Source organism: Lagopus leucura, unplaced genomic scaffold (genome assembly GCF_019238085.1).
Source record: "Lagopus leucura isolate 7727_CA_CO unplaced genomic scaffold, USGS_WTPT01 Super-Scaffold_100004, whole genome shotgun sequence".
Taxonomy (NCBI): domain Eukaryota; kingdom Metazoa; phylum Chordata; class Aves; order Galliformes; family Phasianidae; genus Lagopus; species Lagopus leucura.
The window spans coordinates 67,925,356-67,946,038 of record NW_024962264.1 but is presented as its reverse complement, the minus strand read 5'-3'; the positions used below and the strand labels follow the sequence as shown (position 1 = coordinate 67,946,038).

General features: G+C 43.4%; 1 protein-coding gene across 5 annotated transcripts in view; it reads left to right on the top strand.

Moving 5' to 3' along the window:
• SLC4A11 (solute carrier family 4 member 11) overlaps window positions 1-20,683 on the top strand; it is a 132,561-nt gene that overhangs the window by 73,196 nt on the left and 38,682 nt on the right. For all 5 annotated transcript variants that reach the window (XM_042870991.1, XM_042870990.1, XM_042870993.1 and 2 more), the window contains 4 exons: window positions 5,179-5,225; window positions 9,970-10,201; window positions 11,416-11,497; window positions 19,615-19,738. In XM_042870991.1, coding sequence (XP_042726925.1) covers window positions 5,179-5,225; window positions 9,970-10,201; window positions 11,416-11,497; window positions 19,615-19,738 — 485 coding nt within the window. The remainder of the gene's footprint in view (window positions 1-5,178; window positions 5,226-9,969; window positions 10,202-11,415; window positions 11,498-19,614; window positions 19,739-20,683) is intronic.

The following is a 20,683-nucleotide window of genomic DNA, read 5'->3' as shown; positions in this document are numbered from 1 at the left end:
GGACAGCTGCTCCAAAATTTGGAGTGCTTTATCCTGCCAGTTGGCATAGGAATGAGCTTCCCCTCCCCCCCCCCTTCTAATTTAATCATGAAAACTATTGTTTCTTTTTTTTTTTTTTTTTTGGTTGTTGAAAATTTACTTCTGTGATGTGTGAATGTTGGAGTGCATGATGCCTGAGGGGGTTGTGGATGCCCCATCCCTGCAGGCATTCAAGGCCAGGCTGGATGTGGCTCTGGGCAGCCTGGTCTGCTGGTTGGTGACCCTGCACATAGCAGGGGGTTGAAATCAGATGATCATTGTGGTCTTTTTCAACCCAGGCCATTCTGTGATTCTATGAGTTAGGAGGTGTGATGAGTGGCACAGTACTCAACTCTATTGCCCTGTCTGTGCAAGATACCTCTGTGCTGCCTTTTTCCAATCCTTCTGCAGTGGCAGGAGAGAAGTTCAAAGGTCAGTTGTTTCAGTGCCTGTGCTGAGCAGTATTCAGGTGAGGATTTCCTCCCCACCCTCTCTCTGAACCAGACTGGCAGCCTGTTTCTTATTGCCACCTGCCTTTAACCTGGTTGTCAGCCAGAGGGATGAACTCAGCTTATATTTAGCTTTCTTTTGCTCCTTAGTCCACTGCCCTCTCTTAGGAATGTGGGCTGGTTGAGACACGACTATCAAAGCTTTCTGTCCAACCCAAATCCATCAAGTCTGATGGGAATGAGGCCAGACTCAGCACAGTAATTGTAGAACAGTGAAGAATCCCCTTGAGATCCTGCTTGTGCAATACCTTGCTGCCAGCAAAGAGCTAGTGGTACCTCTGCTACTGCTAACGAGCTCTTCTCCTGACATGTGTTGATGGGATTTAATTTTGTTTTAAAGGCAAGAAATTGTAAAAGCAAGAGTGTTTTTGCTGCTTGCAAATCTGCCTTACGCAAGTAGTGGAAGCTTAGATTTGCTTTGGGCCCGGGAGAAATCACCGATACCTAGACGAGATTTTTCATTTATAAAACAGAACAATCCATGCTCAAGTGCTTCCACTTACATCAGATCCTTGCATTTTCTTTTTTTTAGGACTGTGAAAATGCTAATATAGTGTTCTGCTGTCATTTATTAGCCTGCTCACCCAGATATGCTGGGGAGCCTCACGTAGATCCAAAATAAACTCTGCTGACACCTCTACAGCCAAAACATTCCTGATCTGATTTGCTTTCCTACCTTCTAAAGAAAAGATAGTGCAAATATCTCCTGCAGAGCTGCTTTGACGCAATGGCTTTAGGTCTCTTCAGGTGTTAAGGGTGGCACTGGGGACCATTGCAAGAAAGAAATGGAAAGGAGATCGTAGAGTCTCAGAATTGTTTGAGTTGGAAGGGACCCCTAAAGGTCATCTAGTCCAACTCCCCTGCAATGAACAGGGACACCTACAGCTCCATCAAGTGCTCAGAGCCCTGCCCTGCCTGACCTTGGGCATCTTGAAGGAGGGGCATCTACCGTGTCTAAGATGGAATGTGAATAGCCTTGAACTTTGGCGTAAGGCTTCTGTGGGTTTGTTTTCAGGGCTGCCTTTTCATAGATCTCATTATGTAGAAGAGGCTAAAAAACTGCAATTAGACTTCATTTGTCTGTGTCGCTATCAGTAATTAATATATTAAGGCAGCCAGTGGAACTGCTTCAAGTTACAGGGAACAGATTTCCTGCTGCGTTTCTTGCTTCCATGTATGAAGTTTTGTTCACATCCAGGATCCATCCAGATTCTGCAAGTGGAAGGATAGGACAAAATGGAGGCATGCCATGTTTGTCCCTCCAGGGGTCTAAGTGTGCTCACACAAGGCCACGAGAGCAAGTCTAATGTTGGCAATTCATCACCATTGCTAATGTTGATGTTCACTCCCAGAGAGCTGCTTGCAGTGCGTTTGCTGCGCGCACGGATGCGTGCCTCTTAGAAATCTGGGCTGTGTGTGTTGCCTTGGTGTGATCCCAGGGGATGCCAGAGATGTGTTGCTGACTTTTTGGTTATCCTGAGCGGAACCTGGAGCACAGCCTAACAGCTAAGGTCAGCAGGCCTGGCAGCTCTGCTCTAACTGTGTGAGAGGACAAAGATGATAAAATGCCCGTAACTTGACTGCCTAATATAAACTGGTGCAGCCTGCTTTGTCCAGCATGCAGAACCATGAAAATAGAAATGGGAATACTATGTGACCCTGATCTCTCTGCTTAAGTATACTTAATCCTGACACTCAGGTGTGAAATTTTTCCTGGTAGCAAGGTGTAGTTGATGGTTGATAGGTAGGTGGAACCTGCCTCCCTGTAGATAGGGAGTGAATCCATGCCCTTTCTGCCCCGAGTGAAGTGTGTGTGTAAAGGTTGAGGGTGTTGCATCTTCATGGCTCTTCCAAACTGGAGGGGGAAGCAGCAATACAGTGTCAGGAGGCTGAGGAAAATAGGTATCAGGCAGATGCATGCTGGTCTTAGGCTTGAGCATAATTATTGCTTAATAGACACGTCACGGGCAATCTCCTGCATGATTTTATCCTGGTTTGCCTATCAGGTTCTTCTGTCTGTGGTAGGTGACATGAAGCCAGATGTTCATTAAGCCAGACACAAACACTCTTGGGAAATGTGTGTATTTTTCCCCATTCTTCACGGAATCATTAAGGTTCAAAAACACCTCGAAGATCACCAAGCCCAACCCATCCCCATCATGCCCTCTAAGCCATATCCCCAAGTGCCACTTGTTGTGGAATACCTCCAGGGATGCTGACCACCTTCCTGGGCAGCCCATTCCAGTGCCTCACTGCTATTAGAAGGAATTTCTCCCATATCCAACCTGAACCTCCCCTGGTGCGACTTAGGGCCGTTACCTCTTGTCCTATCACGATTCTATATTGCTGTTAGTTTGCAGTTGTCCTTCAGCAATGCTATAGCATGCCAGTGGGTCTTCCAAATGATAGCCCAGAACTGGGACGGTGATATCCATCAGTCTCCTCTTCCTGGACTGAGTTTGAACACTGCATTACTTTGGTGAAATGATGAATGAGGCTCCCAAAAACATCACCTCTATGCCCAGAACAGCATTATTATTATTATTTTTTTTTTTGAGAAGTTTGAATGATTCTGGTCCAACAGAAGTAATTAGATGTTTTTGCTTGTGTTGATAAAGCAGCACTCGGAGCTCATTCCCGATGAGTACTTGAGAGAGCTGTCAGCAGAAAGGGTTGATATGCACTTGAAGCTGATAAGAGGAGCCAAGAGATGCTGCATGATAAAAGGACAACATAAATTTCTGTTGCATTTGCATGCAAGTGAAGGCGTGGTGTGAAGGACAGACCACAGATACCAGCTTTTAGCACGTGCTTGCTATTGTTCAAGACTGCGTTTTTTTCTCTAGATTCATTTTATGCAAAAGCTGAAAAACCGAAACATGTTTTCTCTTCAATGAATATTTATGGCTTCCAAATCTTCCAGCATACTTCTGCATGTGTAATTAGGCTGTAAATTGAGTAAGTGAGCGCTGGAGAACTACAAATGGAAAAGCCTGGGGAAAATGCTTGATGTTTCTGGTTTAGTTGCGTGCTTACTTCTTAATAATAAATAGCATTTTCAAGATAAAACAGCTTGTGCTTTCCAAAGAATGTGTCAAAAGCAGTAATAATTGGAACAGCTGTGCCAGCAGACTTAAGTGATGCTCTTAATCACGTGTAGAGTGTCCAAGTGAACTTTAGAAGAAGTTGAGTGATGTAACCAAAGCCTCTGAACCATTTTATTTGAAGATGAATGCAGTCCTCTCCCCATTTTCCTCTACTGTGGAGTCAACTCTGTCTCCAGTTTGATTCCCAGTGTTTTAACCATTTAAGTGTGTATGTCACCTTTTGGTGCAAAGTAAATACATCATGTCTGTCCCTGTAACTGTTACTTGGAAGCAGAGACCAACTCCCATCCCACTGTAGTCTCATTTCAGGCAGTTGTGGGACATCATAAGGTCTCCCCTGAACCTCCTCTTCTCCAGGCTGACCCATCCCAGTTCCCTCAGCTGCTCCCATAAGAGCTGTGCTCCAGACCCTTCCTAGTGTAGGACCCAAAACAGAACACAGCACTCAAGGTGCTGAGTACAGAGGGCAGCAGGGCTGAGCTTGTAGTGGGATCATCCTGTGGAGTGGGGTTGAAGCATTTCTGAGAGGCTGAGACCTGGAAAATCAGGTATGTAGAAGAAACAAATGTCCCATGAATGTCTGCAACTCTCTATTACATCCCTGTACTTTTCCACAGCTTGGAAAGGCTTTTTGGTCTTGAGTAGTTTTTTTCCATGTCACTGTGCTTATTTGGACAAGAACTGTTCATAATTTCAGTAGCTGCACAATCTTGTGGTTTCTTTGGAAGAGTTGGAAGGTGAAGATTTTAAGGGAGAAGGGTGAACAGTACCTGCAGTGTTTGTAATGCTGCAGGCAGCTAAGAGGGGGGGGCATGGCAAAAACAATGGGATTTCATTTGTTTTTTAGTTTATATCACAAGATCTGCTTCGTAGACACCCTAAGATGATGTTAACACTATCTTTCAAACCAGGAACTCTTGGACACCTCTGTCCCTGCAGCTCAACTTCATAATGAGTGACAGCTAATAGTCTCTAAACAGCAGTTTTCTTTCTCAAGAGCTCTGTTGCTTTACGCTTTGATTTATGGAGGCAGAGTGGTGAGTTGATGGGACACTAATGTGCTCATCTTCAAGTCTCTGCGTGTGATCTCTCACAGCCTGCTCCCTTGGAAGTGCCTGGGTGTTATTGTTGACTTTTTAACGAGGACAAGAATGGTTTCCAAACGAGAGTGACTCATGCAATCTTAGCCTCAATCTATCAAGCAGCGATGCATGGGATTAAATGATTACCTAAAGTATTAAGAATTAGATTTGAGGGGGAAGCAGCGGGGAAAGGGGGTGGGTAGTAAAGGGTAAAAATACATAGGGAATATGAAAAACAAAACAGAAAGCTACAGGACTCGAATTGTGGCTGATCGGACTGGTAAAAGGCTGCTTCTGTACTTGGTTTGTATTTCCTATAGGGGAAATGTTGTGAAAATTGAATCTCTGCTTTTTTTCTAGATATAGTCCTCTGCCAAGAGTGATACTTCACCTTGTCCTGAGCCTTGTGCTGCCTGTCAGATGCCTGTGAGAGTAACACTGTTTAACTTTTTTCTTTTCCAGCTGAAAATGAAAGTGCTGGCTGCGTGTTACTACACACATCGAGGAAGGTAAGTAGGGATTCCGGGTGATAGGCTTCATCGAGAAGCAGAGCAAAGGATTTTGAAGCGCGCTGTGGGAGTGGGGAGATGGTTTTTATTAGCCAGAGCAGGATATATTAATACCTTCTTCCCTAAATTCCTCAGTCTTCATTTAAGAATACAAAGCCAACATGCTGCTTGTTCTCCAAATGATTTCTCTGTAATTGTTTCACTGTGTTTTGTCCCAGACAATTCCTTGACGTGTTAATTCATCACTTTCTCTTCTGCAGCTGCCTGCGAAGGGATCCAAGCATACACCACAGAGACCCGGGCTGCTTAGTTCCTTTCCAGCTGAAAGCACAAACACCCCGTAGACACTGCTGTGACTTGATTTCCTGTTTATTCCCACTAATCAGATCTGCATCCACGAGGTTCAGCAGGAGTGAAATGCATGGAAACATTCCCCTTAGGAGGACAATTGGGAAACAGTGTTTAGTTTACTCTTGAGACAGTAACTTGATAATGATAAGGCAGAAACATGAGAAACCTCCCATAGGCTGTGTTACTGCAGACCTCCAACTATGAAAGTACAAAGTATGCAGAGAGGAAATGAACTGATATTTAATTTCACTTGCAGTCTTGATCTTTGGGGCTGAAGCATGACCTGTGGTGCTTTGGGCTGTCATCTCTTGTCCCACCTGGGCTGGAGGGGCTGGCTGTGTAAACTTGTAACATCGTTGATGTTGGCCGATTTAATATTACAGACTTGTTTGATTTGTCTCATCTAATACAACTGCCTAAGCTGCTTTGAGCTGGTTGCACTTGACTGAAAGTAACCTAAGAACTTAAGGTGAAAATTCTAAGTCCAAATGCAGGATCTGCTTCTGATAAGAAATAGTTGGAAGCTCGAAATATCTTGTCTTCCAGCATTTTTCTTCAGAGCTGTAGGGTTCTTGCAATTCTGGCCTGTAGTTCATGCATGAGTGTTTTAGTGTGCTATAGAGCAACAAATACCAGAGGGGATAGCATGCTTTAGCAAGGCTAGAGGGGAAAAAATGCCATGGTGGACAAGTAAAATTGTTGTGCTTCAAATGTAGAGGAATTTGGGTCCTGGGTCACAGGAGAAAGCATCACTAGAAGAAAAAGAGTTCAGTCAGATGTTTTATGTGCAGAGAGACACTTCTCTTCAGGACTGTCTCTGTCCTCTGATGATAGTCCATGGCTCTTGCCTCCCTTGAGGAGTGCTGGAAAGGCAATGCATGTCTTGGACAAGTTTGGTATGTCCCTTGATGGGCGCGTAGGGAATCTGCTCACAGTCTGAACTACTTAATCACCATCTCAGTATGCTTCTGAGGAAACATCTGTGAGTATCTGGCAGCAGCAGGGGTGGAACTGTGCTCAGGACAATGTGGTTTTGGGGAACACCTTCTCCTGAGGTTTTTGCAGCCTCTGTAAGTGGACTTTGTCTATGGAGCAGCAGGCCAGCAGATGACGTTGATTTTGGGTTGTCTTGATGAGTGTTGAAAGCTTTGTTTTTGCATGGATTGTGTGCTGCTTGGTCTAATGGATGTTGGCCAAGGGTCCTGCTTGTGTGATGTTAGGGGAGGCTGTTTCCAGTGCATTCTTATTCCTGAAATGACAGCCTCTCTTCTTGCTATGATGCACTGTACAGCTTTGCAATTAGGGATACGCATACTATTAAAATGACTATTGAGTAGCTGTCTTGAGTTTCTTGCTAGGAAGTTTCCAGCATGCAGTATCCTGGTGTGACTTGACTATCTGGCTAAAAATATTTGTGAAGGAGTAGTCATTAATTTCTCTTCAAAACAGTGGGTGTCCTGCCTGAAACAGGTTCTGTTTGAGCTATCTCTGAGGTGTTGCTGTACCAGCAATTCAACTAATTTGCTCTTGCTTTGTCTCAGCTGGTGAGCAATGTATTTATATCCTCTCATGGTGGCATGCTGCCTTGCAGTGTTCTGTGTGTATATCTTACTCAGTGTTATAGGAGTGGTAATAGGGGTAGTTATTGTGCTTATTTCATATAATAGAACAGGAGCAGGGGAATAAAGCAGGGGTGTGGTATGGAAAATTATTTACAAAAGGCATTGCTAGAAGATTGTTGCAGAGCTGGAGTTATAGAATCAAAGAATCCTTAAAGTTGGAAGAGACCTCTGAAGTTCATCTTGTCCATCTCTCCTGCAGTGAACAGGGATGGTACAGCTAGATCAGGCTGCCCAGGGCCTGATCCAGCCTTACCTTGAAAGTCTCCAGGGACAGGGCATCAACCACATCTCTGGGCAGCCTGTTCCAATGCCTCACAACCCTCATTGTAAAAACTTTCCTTATATTCCAACTTACGTCTACCTTCTTTAAGCTTGAATCATTTTCCCTTGTTCTATCACCACAGACCCTGCTAAAAGCCTGGGCTTTCAGGGCTGACTCATGTCCCCCCCTCCTATCCACCAGTACCCCCAGTTCTTTTTTGGCAGGGCTGTGCTCAGTCTTTTCATCCCCAAGCTTGTAGTGATGATTGCCTTGACCCAGGTGCAAGGTCTTGCATTTGAGTCAAATCCTCATGACTTGCATCAAAGCTGCTGACATTGGTGTCCTAACACAGCAAGCAAATGCTGCTGTCCTGTGCAGATCAGTGGAGGATCGGCATTGATTGACGTGATGTGGGCAGATAATAGCCATCTGCTGAATGCCTCTGATTCATTTCTGTTATCTATCAGCCAACTTCTTGCTTTCATGGTTCTGTTGCTGATGACTTCTCTTAAGCATGTGAGAAATTGATGACATGAAAACTTTTTCTTGAGACCATCTTGATGCTGCAGCATTCCAATTGTCCTTAACTTTCTTATAGTTCCTTTGCTCCATATTCTTCTGTTTTTGTTAAATCAAAATCCAGAAGGCTGGAAGAGACCTCTGAGACCATCAAGTCCAACCCCAACCTATCCCCACTGTGATCACTGACTGTGGCTGCAAGTGCCCCCATCCCCATGGTTCTTGGACACCTCCAGGGACAGTGACTCCATCACCTCCCTGTGCCAGTGCCTGACTGCTCTTTAGGAAAAGTTGTTTCACAGAATCCACCTAGAACCTCCTCTAAATCCTCTGTAGACTGTTTAATCTTTCCACTGTTTGACCATTCATCCTAGGTTGGACTCTGTGCCAAACAAGCTGGAACAGGACACCTTTGAGAGAAGTTCTTGTCACCTGGTGAACTCATGAGCACAAATATTACAGGTGGTGATAGGTATTTAACCTGCTTTCATGCAGTGATAGCCTAAGATGGATTGGCCACTTGCAGTTCTACCACCTCCCACCTTAGGTGGGATGGTGACATAGCTGTGTCACTGTCTCCTCTCCTAAGAGCAGATGGCAGTAAAGCCTTGGGGGTGGCAATGAAATCCTTCAGAGAATCCTCAGTCTCAGTCCTCCAAGGCTGTGTAAGAAATGATTGATGCAAAGTAAAACAGTGTTAATTGCAATGGATGTGTACTGACAACTTGATAGTTGCTGCGATAATTACAGTAATTAGTGAGATGTTAGCATTTTTCTTAGTGTCTAGCCTATAAATGGAAAAGGTGGAGTGGGTATGTGTGAGAGGAAGGGACTCAAGCAGTATAGTGGTCCCTATAACGGGGGGGGCAATGAGCCAAGGTCTTTGTTGTGCAGGCAGCATGGTTTCAGTTTTATTAAAGCAATTTGGAGTGTATATCTTACTGAGGTTAAGGGGAGTTGTAGAATCAAATGCATCTTCAAAATCTGGTCCGCCGACTCATAACGTCTTGTCTAGCTTCCTGTGGGATGGAAGATCCATATAATGAAATGCAAGTCCTATTTCCTTGTTTTATCTCAAGCTGTTGAAGGGTAGGACAGGACTGTCAGTCCTTGATTCGCTACTGAGAGTGTTAACTGCGTGCGTGGATTTCTAAGAACTGTGAAATGGGAACAACAAAATCTGCAGTTTGATAATTCAATTAACAAATGTCATACCTGACAAATGAAGAAAGGAATTGAGCTTCTGTAATACTGCGTGGTTGTTTCTTCCATTTCAAGGTCTACGAGTCTGACTGGGACAACAGACAGAGCCAGCAGAGTTGAGGCAGTACTGGCCTTTTCTTGCCATCTGGTTTTCCTCCTCTCACACACTGATTCAAAGCTAAATGTTATGTGGAGAGGAAGAAAATTTCCTTGTGACAACACTAAGAATGTAGGAAGAATAAAAAGACACTGGGCTGCATGAGATTTCCGTATCTTCCTCTCCAAGCTCCTGAATTAGGAAGACTTGGAGAGATGGCTCTTTGGGAAGAGCTGACATAGGATGCCTGGAGATGCACGCTAGTAGTTCTTCACTCTGCTGAGCTGGGAGTTGATTTCTTCCTGACAGCTTTGCCCGTGTCATTGCAAACATGTTGAATTGTTTAAACCAGAAGAAGGCTTAAGATGGTACCATAAGCAGGCTATCTTTTATCTTAGGAAATGAAATTGGTTTGTTTATTCATCACTGCATTCAACATCAGGGTGGAAGCTGTGACCAGGCAATCACCCATGGAGACTCAATTAGCATAAGCCTCAAAATTGCCTTTTAATGCATTAACAATATAAAAAAAAACTACTTTTGCAATGTGATCTGAAAAAAGTGATTCTAAAATCATTGGTTTGTTGACAGTAATATCAGAAAAAGCTGTTGTCTTGCAAACTACAAAACCTTACTCCTTTGTCTGGTATTGGTATACCTATCTAATGCTGTTATGTCTTCTTAATACAGTACCTGAAATTAAAGAATTTTGAGGAAGAAGTCAGAGCCCACAGAGACCTGGATGGGTTCTTGGCCAGAGCCAGCATCATCCTTGATGAAACAGCCACCTCTTTGGATGACGTCCTTCGAGAGATGCTGAAACATTTTGCTGAAGACCCCGAGAACACGGAGCCAAGCTGTAACTTTGAAAAAATCATGAGCACTTTATTCACAGATTCAGGGACCCCGCGAGAAGGGAATGGTAATCCATACTTGATTAGTTTCCAGATAACAGTTATTAGCCATCCTTTTCATTGGTGGCGTGTTGACCACTCACTAATGCATGCTTCCCAAATGTGCATGTTGCATGCAGTGCTGGGGGTTATTTTGGTCAGCTAGGCTGAAGGGCCTCGTCTCCAAAGTTTTGTCTAAGTGGAATTTTGTCACTGTTCCATTTAGATGCACTAATGCTCTCCTGAGGGAGAGGTCTCCAGCACTGGAATTTCCTGTCAGTTGGACAATCACATTAGGAGTGACTGTCCTTAGAAAAGTGTCAGATGTTCTTCTGCAGGGAGGTGCTTTCTAGTGTCAGAAGTGGCTCCTTTTGCCTTGTGATTCTCCAATTGAATTCACACAGGCTGAGGAATTCTGAGTTGAATGAGCAGTTTTTTGGGGGGAAGGCTGAGCCTTCACATTGACCCTAGCTCACTAGAAGGGGCAAGAGGCTCACTGGTTTACTCTAGAAACTCGAAAGTGGGGTAGACTTAGAAACCCTGGCTTGTGTCACCTTATCTACCAGTGAATGTCATAGCACAGCCTAAAACACTGCCTTTTAGCCCAGGATGTAAAGAAGCTTAACTAAGCGTTGTTTCTCTGTAGGCATCCATGACGTTTCAGAGCCAACAGGAATGAATATACAAACATGTACATCGCACCTCAAATGTAACTGTCACAGCCTGAGTGAATTTGTTTAACAGATATGTCAAGTTCTGAGCATGTAGTAAGCATGTTCATGCTTTGGTTACTTCTTGCTGCCTGTCTTAGTGCTTTGCATTTATATCTTGATTTTAGGCTTTCTGCCAATAAATAAAAAAAAACTAAGCGGTGCCATCAAACAATCTGAGAGAACAATACTTGCAAAGAGAGGAGAGAGGGCATGGGAGTTGGAAGATGAAGTCTCTTTTAGTCCTGTGTGTGTTGAATAATGCTATTCTAATAACTTAATATTGTGGTAGAATGATGTTAGAGGGAGAAAACAGCTGCCTCTTCAAGCTGCAAATAGTTTAAGGCAGAATTCAAAGGCATCAATTCAAATGTTTCCACTTCTTCCTATTGTCGTCCCCAATCCTTGCATCCATCCAGTATGCAGCTAAATATGCTTGGTATTAGCATTTAGCTTCAGTTTGAAAGGAAATGTAATTTGTAGTTGCATGCTAATATGAACAAGCTCGTAATGCTTCTTTCCTTCTCCCCTAGTTCACCTCTTATCAGATACAATTCAAGGGGTCACAGCGACAGTCACGGGGGTGCAGTATCAGCAGTCCTGGCTCTGTATCATGTAAGTACCTGGGTTGTTGATTATCAGAACATGCAGGTTGCTCAAAACTTGCAACTACTCCTACTGCAGAGAGGAATAGCAGTTGAGAATACGCTCTTTAAGTTGAGGTGATGAGGCCTTCTCTGACCATCTGTCCTGACCTGGTGGGCTCTCTGAGCATTGGGCTCATTTGCAAACAAATTGCAAGCAGCAGTTTGGGCAGTGATGACCACAGTCTCCACAAGGCATTAAATTGCTGGATGCTGTCTAAATCTAGGGTTAACAAACAATGCTGAAAAAATTCAGAGCCCGGTTATTCTAATTACTACGGATGTTAATTAGGAGCTCTTGAAAAAAGGACAAATGAACTTGATCATGGACTACTTTGACTGCCAAAGCCTGTGACCTTGTACTGAAAGACTTCTTAAGCCCTTTGCAAACATCAAAACCTTGCAACTAGAAATTGAATTCAGAAATTCAGACACTATTCAGACACTGATTGTTTGCTGGCAATTAATTCAGACACTGTCAACACTGCTAAACATTGGAGCAGCCCCATAAGGCAGTAAGGGCTTTGTCACTTAGTGTTTAGAAGCCAGGATGACTTCACCCCAGTTTCCACTTGACTGAAGCTGGGTTGCTTGGTTTTCAAATCATTGTCCCATAGTCAAGCGTGTAGGGTGAGCCAAACTGTCCCTTCATGGAGAAATGCCCAAGTCTGAGTCACTGAGCTAACTGAAACAATCTAACTTCAATCTGTTTCTGTATTCATATGTAATCTCCAGTCAAGTTGTCATGAGATATCCAAGTCATTTATCTGGGAATGGGGTTAACCTATGTTGTGTATATGCCTACAGGCTCTCAAGGAGTATGAGCACGTAGCAAAATTCATAACTGGTTTGTAGGACAGCTGTCACAATAGCTTTTCTTCTCCTAGCAGTGTTTCTGCTTACAGCTAGAAGAAAAGTAGACTATTCTGCCTTGGAGACAGTTGTGTTGTTTTTAATTTTTTAATCACTTACAAAAGAGGACTCCTGCATGTCAGAGGTGTCTGTCCTGTGGAGCAAGTCAATTGGATAATGTCTGTGCTATGTGTACTACTGTCAGCCTCTACTCTTATCCCTGGGATGCTCAGAATAGTTTGCTCAACTGAGGAGTTCACATAGCAAAAATGGTCATTCTATGATTCAACATGGAGGGATTCTGAGCAGTTTGTTTGTGTTGCATGTCACAGATATGATAGGGAATGTGCATGCAACTTTAGGGAGTACAGAGGTGGGAGTTCCTACTATGGCACGTGATATGGCTCTGTGCAAAGCTGTAGAGAGCGCTGATTTAATAACAAGGCACTTGTAGAGGTCATGATACAAATGCTGTGATGATACACATGAAGCTGAAAAGGGTAGGATCAGTATTTCTGTGTAGAAGGTGAATCAAAAGTTTGAATATATCCATGTGAGTAATGCTAGCTTCCATGACAAGACATGATCTGAAAAACAAGCTTGCAGCCTAAAGGTGTCTTGTGCAAAACTTCCTTGTTTCTTCTTTTTGTTACTCTAAAGAGGGAGAAGAAAGTGGTGGGAAAGCAGTGATGAGTTATTAACTGTAATTATATAATTATTGCACTGTATTGCTGCTGTAGCTATTGTGCAATGGATTGAGAATGGTATTTTTAGACCTTACGTTCTTCTTGAAGTCAGATTGCAAAACAACACTGCAAATTCTGAAATAAAAGGAATTTGATGTTGTTTTTTTTTTTTCCTGTGTGAGTGGGAAGAATCTAAGATAGCTTTTTACTGTTTTATATTGCACTTAAATTTAACAAAGAGTACAGATTTAAATTAGCTCTGCTGTTTTCTGTGCACCTTAACTTTTTCCTCCTAGCAAATGAAGGGAGTTTAGGTATCATAATAAGATTATATTAATGAGGAGGAGCAGCTCAGAGATAGAGCTTTGGTAGTACTTTTTCTCCTCAGATGCAATGCAGAAGTACAAGGTTGAAATATTCCTGAAGACAAAATGCTTTTGGGGATTTTCAGTGACTTCTGCAGAGCAGTATGCTTCACGGACACAAAAACTTGCTTCCATTTCTCCCCTTGTTGGAATGAGGGTGTGTTCTTTCCTTTCATTCAAACCTCAGGGAGAAGAGAGGTGGGGAAAACCTAGGGTAAAGTAGCTATTCTGCTTCTGCTGCAATTGATGCTCTCCTGGCAGCTTCAGGTCTGTTAAACCACTTGCAAGGTCAGAAGTACTATCTGAGCCTGGCCACGTTCACGGGACAGAATAAGCTGTTGGAACTGAAGCTCTCAAGGTTTGAATGCTCCAGTGAGGTCCAGGAAAAGAACTGACTTCTGATTCACAGTAGACTTCAGAGATTTTATTTATTTGCAGAATTACCTGTTCTCACCACAGCCTTACCCAGGGTACGTGAGCACATGGAAGCCTTGGGATTCCTTCATTAAAATGCTGTGTAGCTGAGAGCAACGCAGGGCTGCATGCCCCGCTAGCAAGTGGTGCTCACCTGCAGAGAAGTGAAGATTGCTATGTATTTGTATGTCATAAAATTGTAAAATGAGTTGGGAGGCACCTCAAAGATTGCCTGGTTCCAACTCTCCCCTGCCCAGGGTTGCCAACTACTAAATCCAGCACTAAGTCAGACTGCCCAGTGCCCCATCCATCATGTTTAATTGATCAGCTGACATGAGGAAGCTCTGCTTTTAGTAGGAGCTTGTGGAGACACTGATATTCTTTCAGAAAGCAATGATTGCAGCAGGTGCATGTACTGCTGGGAAGAACGTCTGCTTTCTCTAGGAACCAGTTGAATTCACTGTGATCCAGAGTCTGGAAGAGGTAGAGTAGATGCTTTGCATGTCTAGATGGGGAAGAAGCCAGTATAAGAGCTGTTGGTTTAGTCTTGCCAAATTTCAAAGTCAAAGGATAGCCCCCCTTTTCCAGCAGGCACTGTATGGAAAAGTGGCTTTGATTGCAAACATGTCTTATCAAGCCCAATTACTACCCTTATCATGTGACAAGTGCAGATGTGAATGCCCAACATTTTTGTTTCCTGGGATGTGATGTAGAACCTGTAATTCTAAGGGTATTGCAGTCATTGCCAGTGAACTGCTGGTGTCCTCTGTGAGAAATGCCAGCTGATGTGTTATTGAACAAATGCTGCCTGAGCAGAGTGGAACTCCTCAGGCAGTACCACCTCCAGGCAATACTTTTCTTGCCAGGAGATGAATATAATTTCTGCTTTCCAGAATTGAATCCTTTTTTTTTTAAAAAAAAAAAAAAAGAAAAAAACCACATGAAACTGGGGGGCTGCTTTGTAGTCTGTACTGAGTAAATGAAGAACTATTTCCTTTGGTTGGTTTGGACTTTGGTTTGATTTGGTGTGCTGGTCAGTGAAGGGCTTAATTGCAGTGCATTCAACTGATTTGCTAGAGCTGTTTGAACAGGTAAAGCTGGGGAAGAAGCCTCTCTGCAACTGAAAATGCAATGGCTTGTGTCCCATGTTGCTATAAATTTGTTTATTCTCATATAACCTTACTGCAAAAATCCATATGAGGAGGACAATTCAAAATACCAGGTAGCCTTTCAAAACTTAGTAGCTTGAGGTTACTTTGGATATCAAACAAGGCAGCTGTTGAACAGCTTAACTGGACTTTGAGTTCTGGAAACAAGGACCTTTCCCCCAAACTTCAAAGCTGTCATCATTAAGTGCTGCTTGGTTCAAAGTAGTGATGTTTAATGTACTATTGTTGGTGTTAGAGTCAAAACTCCTATGCATGCTGTGTTATTCAAGGGATTTGTGAAATCCAAACCCTTCACTGGGAGTTTGAGTCTTGAAGGAGAGCTGTTGACAAGAACAGTGACAAATCTGAGTGCCTACAAGTGTGTTCAGGGAGGAAGGGGTGGATTCCGCTGCGCTGTCCTGTAGGAAATGCTTTTTCCCTAACTCCCCTGGAGATGAACCACTAGAGAGGATGTTCTTTCTAGAGCACAGTGCGTTTGTCGCTCAGAAATAATCCTCATCCTGGACTGATTTTTGCTCTGTACTTCCGAACCGTCCTAGTGCCAAACTGCTGGTGAGCTGGCCTGCTGGTTGCAGCTCCATTCCTCGCTTGTAAATTCTGCTTTTTGAAAGCCCTGTGCCTGGAGCTGCTTTGCCAATGATTTATTTGCAGTGGATGAGAACAGGCAGTGTCACTATTGTTCTGCACTGGGACAGGAAAAGGTTGGCTAGCTCATTACCTCTACTGGGCATTTTTTTCTTACTGCAGGGGATAATTTCTTTCTCAAATGACTTCCTTTCTTGCCCAGCTTAAAGATGCTTTTTGTTTCTCTTGGGTCTCCATAGTTTGACCCATTTTATGGCTTCTCTGAGAGATATTATTAATCTGATAATATCTTGGGCATAGGGCAGAACTGCGGCATGTGTGACTTTGTATATTGGTGATTTTGGTGGAATGCTGCCAGTTCTCACCATTTAAGTGCCACGTTGGTTGCTGCAAGATATGCAGCCCGGAAGGAGGAGGGCAGTGAAGCAGGAATTTGTGCTATAATTCAAATGGCCATTTTTTTATAAGCTCAGTTATTGGCGAATAATGATGAAACTGCTGAGAATGCAACCTGACATGTCATTAAATCATAACCAAATGTTTCCTTATGTGAGTAATAATGGGTTGAAAATAGATTTTTCTGCTTGTTGGCCAAACCAGAAGAGAATCGCATTTAGCTCCACTTAAACCAAAAAGCAACTTGGAGGCTTTGGCCGAACCATACTTGATTTAGTCAGCTGAAAATGTCTTGCCAGTCCTCAGGCTTCTGGAGGAGCTTTGGCTGTTTACTGTCCAAATGTCTCTCTTTAAGTGGAAATTTACTCAAGTGCTACTCCAGTGACATTTTTAGCCTGAACTGCACAGTTTTACTTACGAATTTGCACAGCTTAAGGCAACTCCATGTGAGCCAAATAGACTTTATTTTCTTTACAAGTATTTGCACAGTTCTAGAAAGGGTTCCAGATTGGGTTCATTTTATCTGACTTACAGAATTAAAGCAAAGAAGTGGGGACAGTAAGTGCTAGAAAAAGAAACAGCTGGATTTCAGTTGGGTAGCTTTGATTCTGGTTTTGTTAAATCATTAAGATTGAAAAAGGCATCTGAGATCATCAAGTCCAACCCCAACCCATCCCCACCATGCCCACTGACCGCATCCCCAAGTGCCACATCTCCATGGTTCTTGAACACCTGCAGGGATGATGACACCACCACTTCCTTGGGCAGCCTGTTCCAAGGCCTGACTGCTTTTTCCAGGATGAATTTTTCCTTGATATCTAACTTGAAACCTCCTTTACTGCAACTTAAGGCACCTTTTGTCGAGCTCAAGCATCTTACTGCCAGTTGAGGGAGAACAGTAGCTGTGACATTCAATCTGAAGAACAAATAGCTGGCTTAATTATAGCCCTATATAATATTTATTTCTTCAAATAACTTTATTGCAATGTGATTTCACATATCATATCCAGGGAGGCAGGCATCCCACATGCTTACTTTTTCTCCTCAGGTAGGAGCAGAAATTCACTGTTTTTTAGCAAGATTTCAGCTCTTGGATTCACTCAAATGTGGAGGAGCAGGCAAACAGGTACTGCTGAGCAGCATTACTGGGAGGTAACAATAAGTTGCACTTATGTTATCACTTGCAAATGTGTTCACATGCATGCCTTGGTAACCTGCCCTACTTCTGGCAGTTGGCCATGTGTTGGTGTGATCAACCCTTGGCCTGTAGGAAGCTGTCTTTGGCTGTGCTTTGGGCTTCAGTAGTTTCTTGAGATGCTGGGAGCTGCTTGATAGATGTGGTAAAGGAAAGATTTGTTTGTGAAGTGTTGGTACAGCACTGTGAGCAATAGGTGTCTAGTATCTGTCTGGCCATTTCTAGAATGGGTATAGAGTCATAGAATCATTATGATTAGGAAAAGCTGTACAAGATCAACAGGTCCAGCTGACAATTATGTACAAAATGTCCAGAAATCCATTCTTTCCAAAGCATTTTTCAACTGAGGTCTGAAAATGCTGAGAAGAGGACAAAAAAAAAGGCTCATTATTTTTTTTCTAGTGTATTAACTATTCATTTTTGTGCACTTCTTCCAATGGATGAAGGTGAGGTAAGAGGAATTAAGGTGTTAGGTCACTTGATTTAGGCTTTCCTATTAGGTGCAGAATTCATGCGTTGGTTCTATTGGTTTCCTGAACCATAATAATCTTGTATGCTGTCCAGCTGCAGCAGGATTGCTACTGAAGGCTTCTGTTTGCTTGTGAAAACTGGTGTTTCTTCCTTTGACATGAAAGGTAAAAATGGCTGCAATTCTGAAGTGTATTGGAGGCCAACTGCAGGCCTAGTGGAAAAAGGATAACTTGCATTCTATTTCCATGACTTAGAGACTTATTCTTAGTGTTAACTGTTTGGATTTTTAAAAATTATTTCTATTCCCACTCCCTCTTCTCTCAAGGCTACTTCAGATGATTTGACTAGGAAGAGGTTAAGAGGGCTTGGTGAAAGGGAAATAGAAAATATGAAATAATGTCCTCATAGTCATAACCTATGTGATTACAATGAAGCTATTGGGTTGCTTTAGGACAAGTGCTTTTCTGAGACTAATATGCATAGGTGACTTGACTTCCTGATGACAGTTTGGAGGCGAACTCAGCATGGAGATATTTGCTGGGCTGATTTGGTTTGCAGGTTATGAACTTCGTGAAGAATGTAATGTGCTTCTAACTACACAGAATCACAGAATCACCGGGGTTGGAAGGGACCCCAAGGATCATGTAGTTCCAACCCCCCTGCCTAGCAGGGCCACCAAACATACACATTCAGATCAGGTTGCCCAGGACCCCGTCCAACCTGGCCTTAAACACGTCCAAGGACGGGGCATCCACAACCTCCCTGGGCAGCCCGTTCCAGGGCCTAACCACTCTCCTAGTAAAGAACTTCCCCCTAACATCCAACCTAAATCTTCCCTCCTTCAACTTAAAACCATTTCCCCTAGTCCTGCTGTTATCAGCCCTTTTGAAGAGTTTACTCCCCTCCTGGGTGTAGGTTCCCTTCAGGTATTGATAGGCTGCAATGAGGTCACCCCGCAGCCTTCTCTTCTCCAGGCTGAACAAGCCCAACTCCCTCAGCCTGTCCCCATAGGGGAGGTGCTCCAGCCCCCTGATCATCTTAGTCGCCCTCCTCTGGACCCTTTCCAAAATCTCAATGTCTTTCTTGTACTGAGGGCTCCACACCTGGACACAGTACTCCAGATGGGGCCTCACAAGAGCCGAGTAGAGAGGGACAATCACCTCCCTGTCCCTGCTGGCCACCCCTCTCCTGATGGAGCCCAAGATCCCATTTGCCTTTCGAGCTGCCAGAGCGCAGTACATATCCTAGTACATAGTAACTAGTACATATCCAGCCAAGGATCTTCAGCTGCTCTGACTGGGAACGACTATCAGGATGTAAAAGCATTAGAATATCTCTTAAAAGGAAAGATGGCCTGGTTTAATGGCAGAGAAATTAGAGGGAAGATGATCTAAGGACTATGATATTGATCTTGCTGGACAAATCAAATGGAACAAGCAATGTGAGTGACTTCAAACCAGAAAAAAATGCCACTCTCTGTTATGGGAAGTCGTACATCAGTATTGATAGGCAGATACATCTCATTGTGCCTTCCAGAGGAGCTGGGAAGTATTGTGAGACTCTAAGTCTCTTTTATTTATTAAGGAGAGCTGCAGTCTGGGCCGGTGATAACTTAAAAGTGTTGGCTGGCTTGGTACAGTTTGTAGAAAAATACCAGCTGAGAGCAAAGAGGGAAAGCCATTCAAACAGATCTGCCCAAGGCAAAAGAGGTGGAAGCGTTTGGCATCTTGCCTTTGCATCTCCAAAAGCATTTTAGAAGATTGCATCAAATCAGGTGTGAACTGTGTTTGTTTAATGTAGGTGTTGGATTTTGAGGGCTACTTTGCAAGAGTTTCTGTAGTACTACAAACAAAGGTACATTGCTATCTCTTTTTTTTTTTTTTTTTTGTTATTAGAAAGCAAATGGAAGAGGGAGAATTGTGTTCAGTGTGTAACCATGCCATCTTTCCCCACAGTTGCACTATAAAGTCCCTTCAGCGACGTCATGTTTGCATCAGTCGCCTTGAGAGGCCTCAGAACTGGGGTGAGAACTCCTGTGAAGTCAGATTTGTGATATTAGTCCTGGCGCCTCCTAAAATGGTGAGTATTCATAGAATCATAGAATGGTTTGGGTTGGAAGGGACCTTTTAAGATCACCTAGCTCCAATCCCCTGCTATAGGCAGGTACACATCCCACTGGACCAGGTTGCTCACAGCCCCATTCAGCCTGGCCTTGAATGCCTTCCAGTCCCTCACCATCCTCACAGTAAAGAACTTCTTCCTAACATCTAGTGTAAATCTTCCCTCTTCCAGTTTGAAACCATTTCCCCTCATCCTGTTGCTATGTACCCTTATAAAATGTCCCTCCCCAGCTTTCCTGTAGGCCCCCTGCAGGTACTAGAAGGCTGCAGTAAGTTCCCCCTGGATCCTTCTCTTTTCCAGGCTGAAGAGCCCCAGTTCTTTCATCCTGTCCTTGCAGGGGAGGTGCTCCAGCCCTTCAATCATCTGCATGATACCTGACTATTTCTCTTCTTCGTTTTCTTAAGCGGATTCTCCCAATGTCATTTTTTGTCTCTTTCTGTAGAGTCAATGGCAATGCATTATTTTTAAGGCAAATGGGGCACCAAAAAGCCTGAGGTTTTCCATGCTGTTGCCCAGACTGTTTATTCCAGATAGTGTACATGTGGAATAGGAGTGCTGTGGAAGGTCAGATTATGCTGAGGTGTTCTGAGAAGCATTTCCTTAGCTTTCCGTACTTGAAATAGCAAGGTTAAAGTTTGTTTGGGTGTGCTTAGTAGTTCCATGTTGCAGACATGTTGAACTAATAACCTGTTAATGTGCTCATTTATTACAATATTGGGGGAAGACATCAAGGTCAATTGGGAATCAGCATCTTCCCTTCCTAGAAAGCACTGGCTTAATCAAATCAGTGTGTCCTGTGAACTAATGATTGAAAGGTTCAAAGCTAAAGACCTTTTCATGCTTAAGCTGGCTGTTCACACCTTGGGGTTACTAAGTCTGTGCTCCTGAGAGGTAATGGGGAGG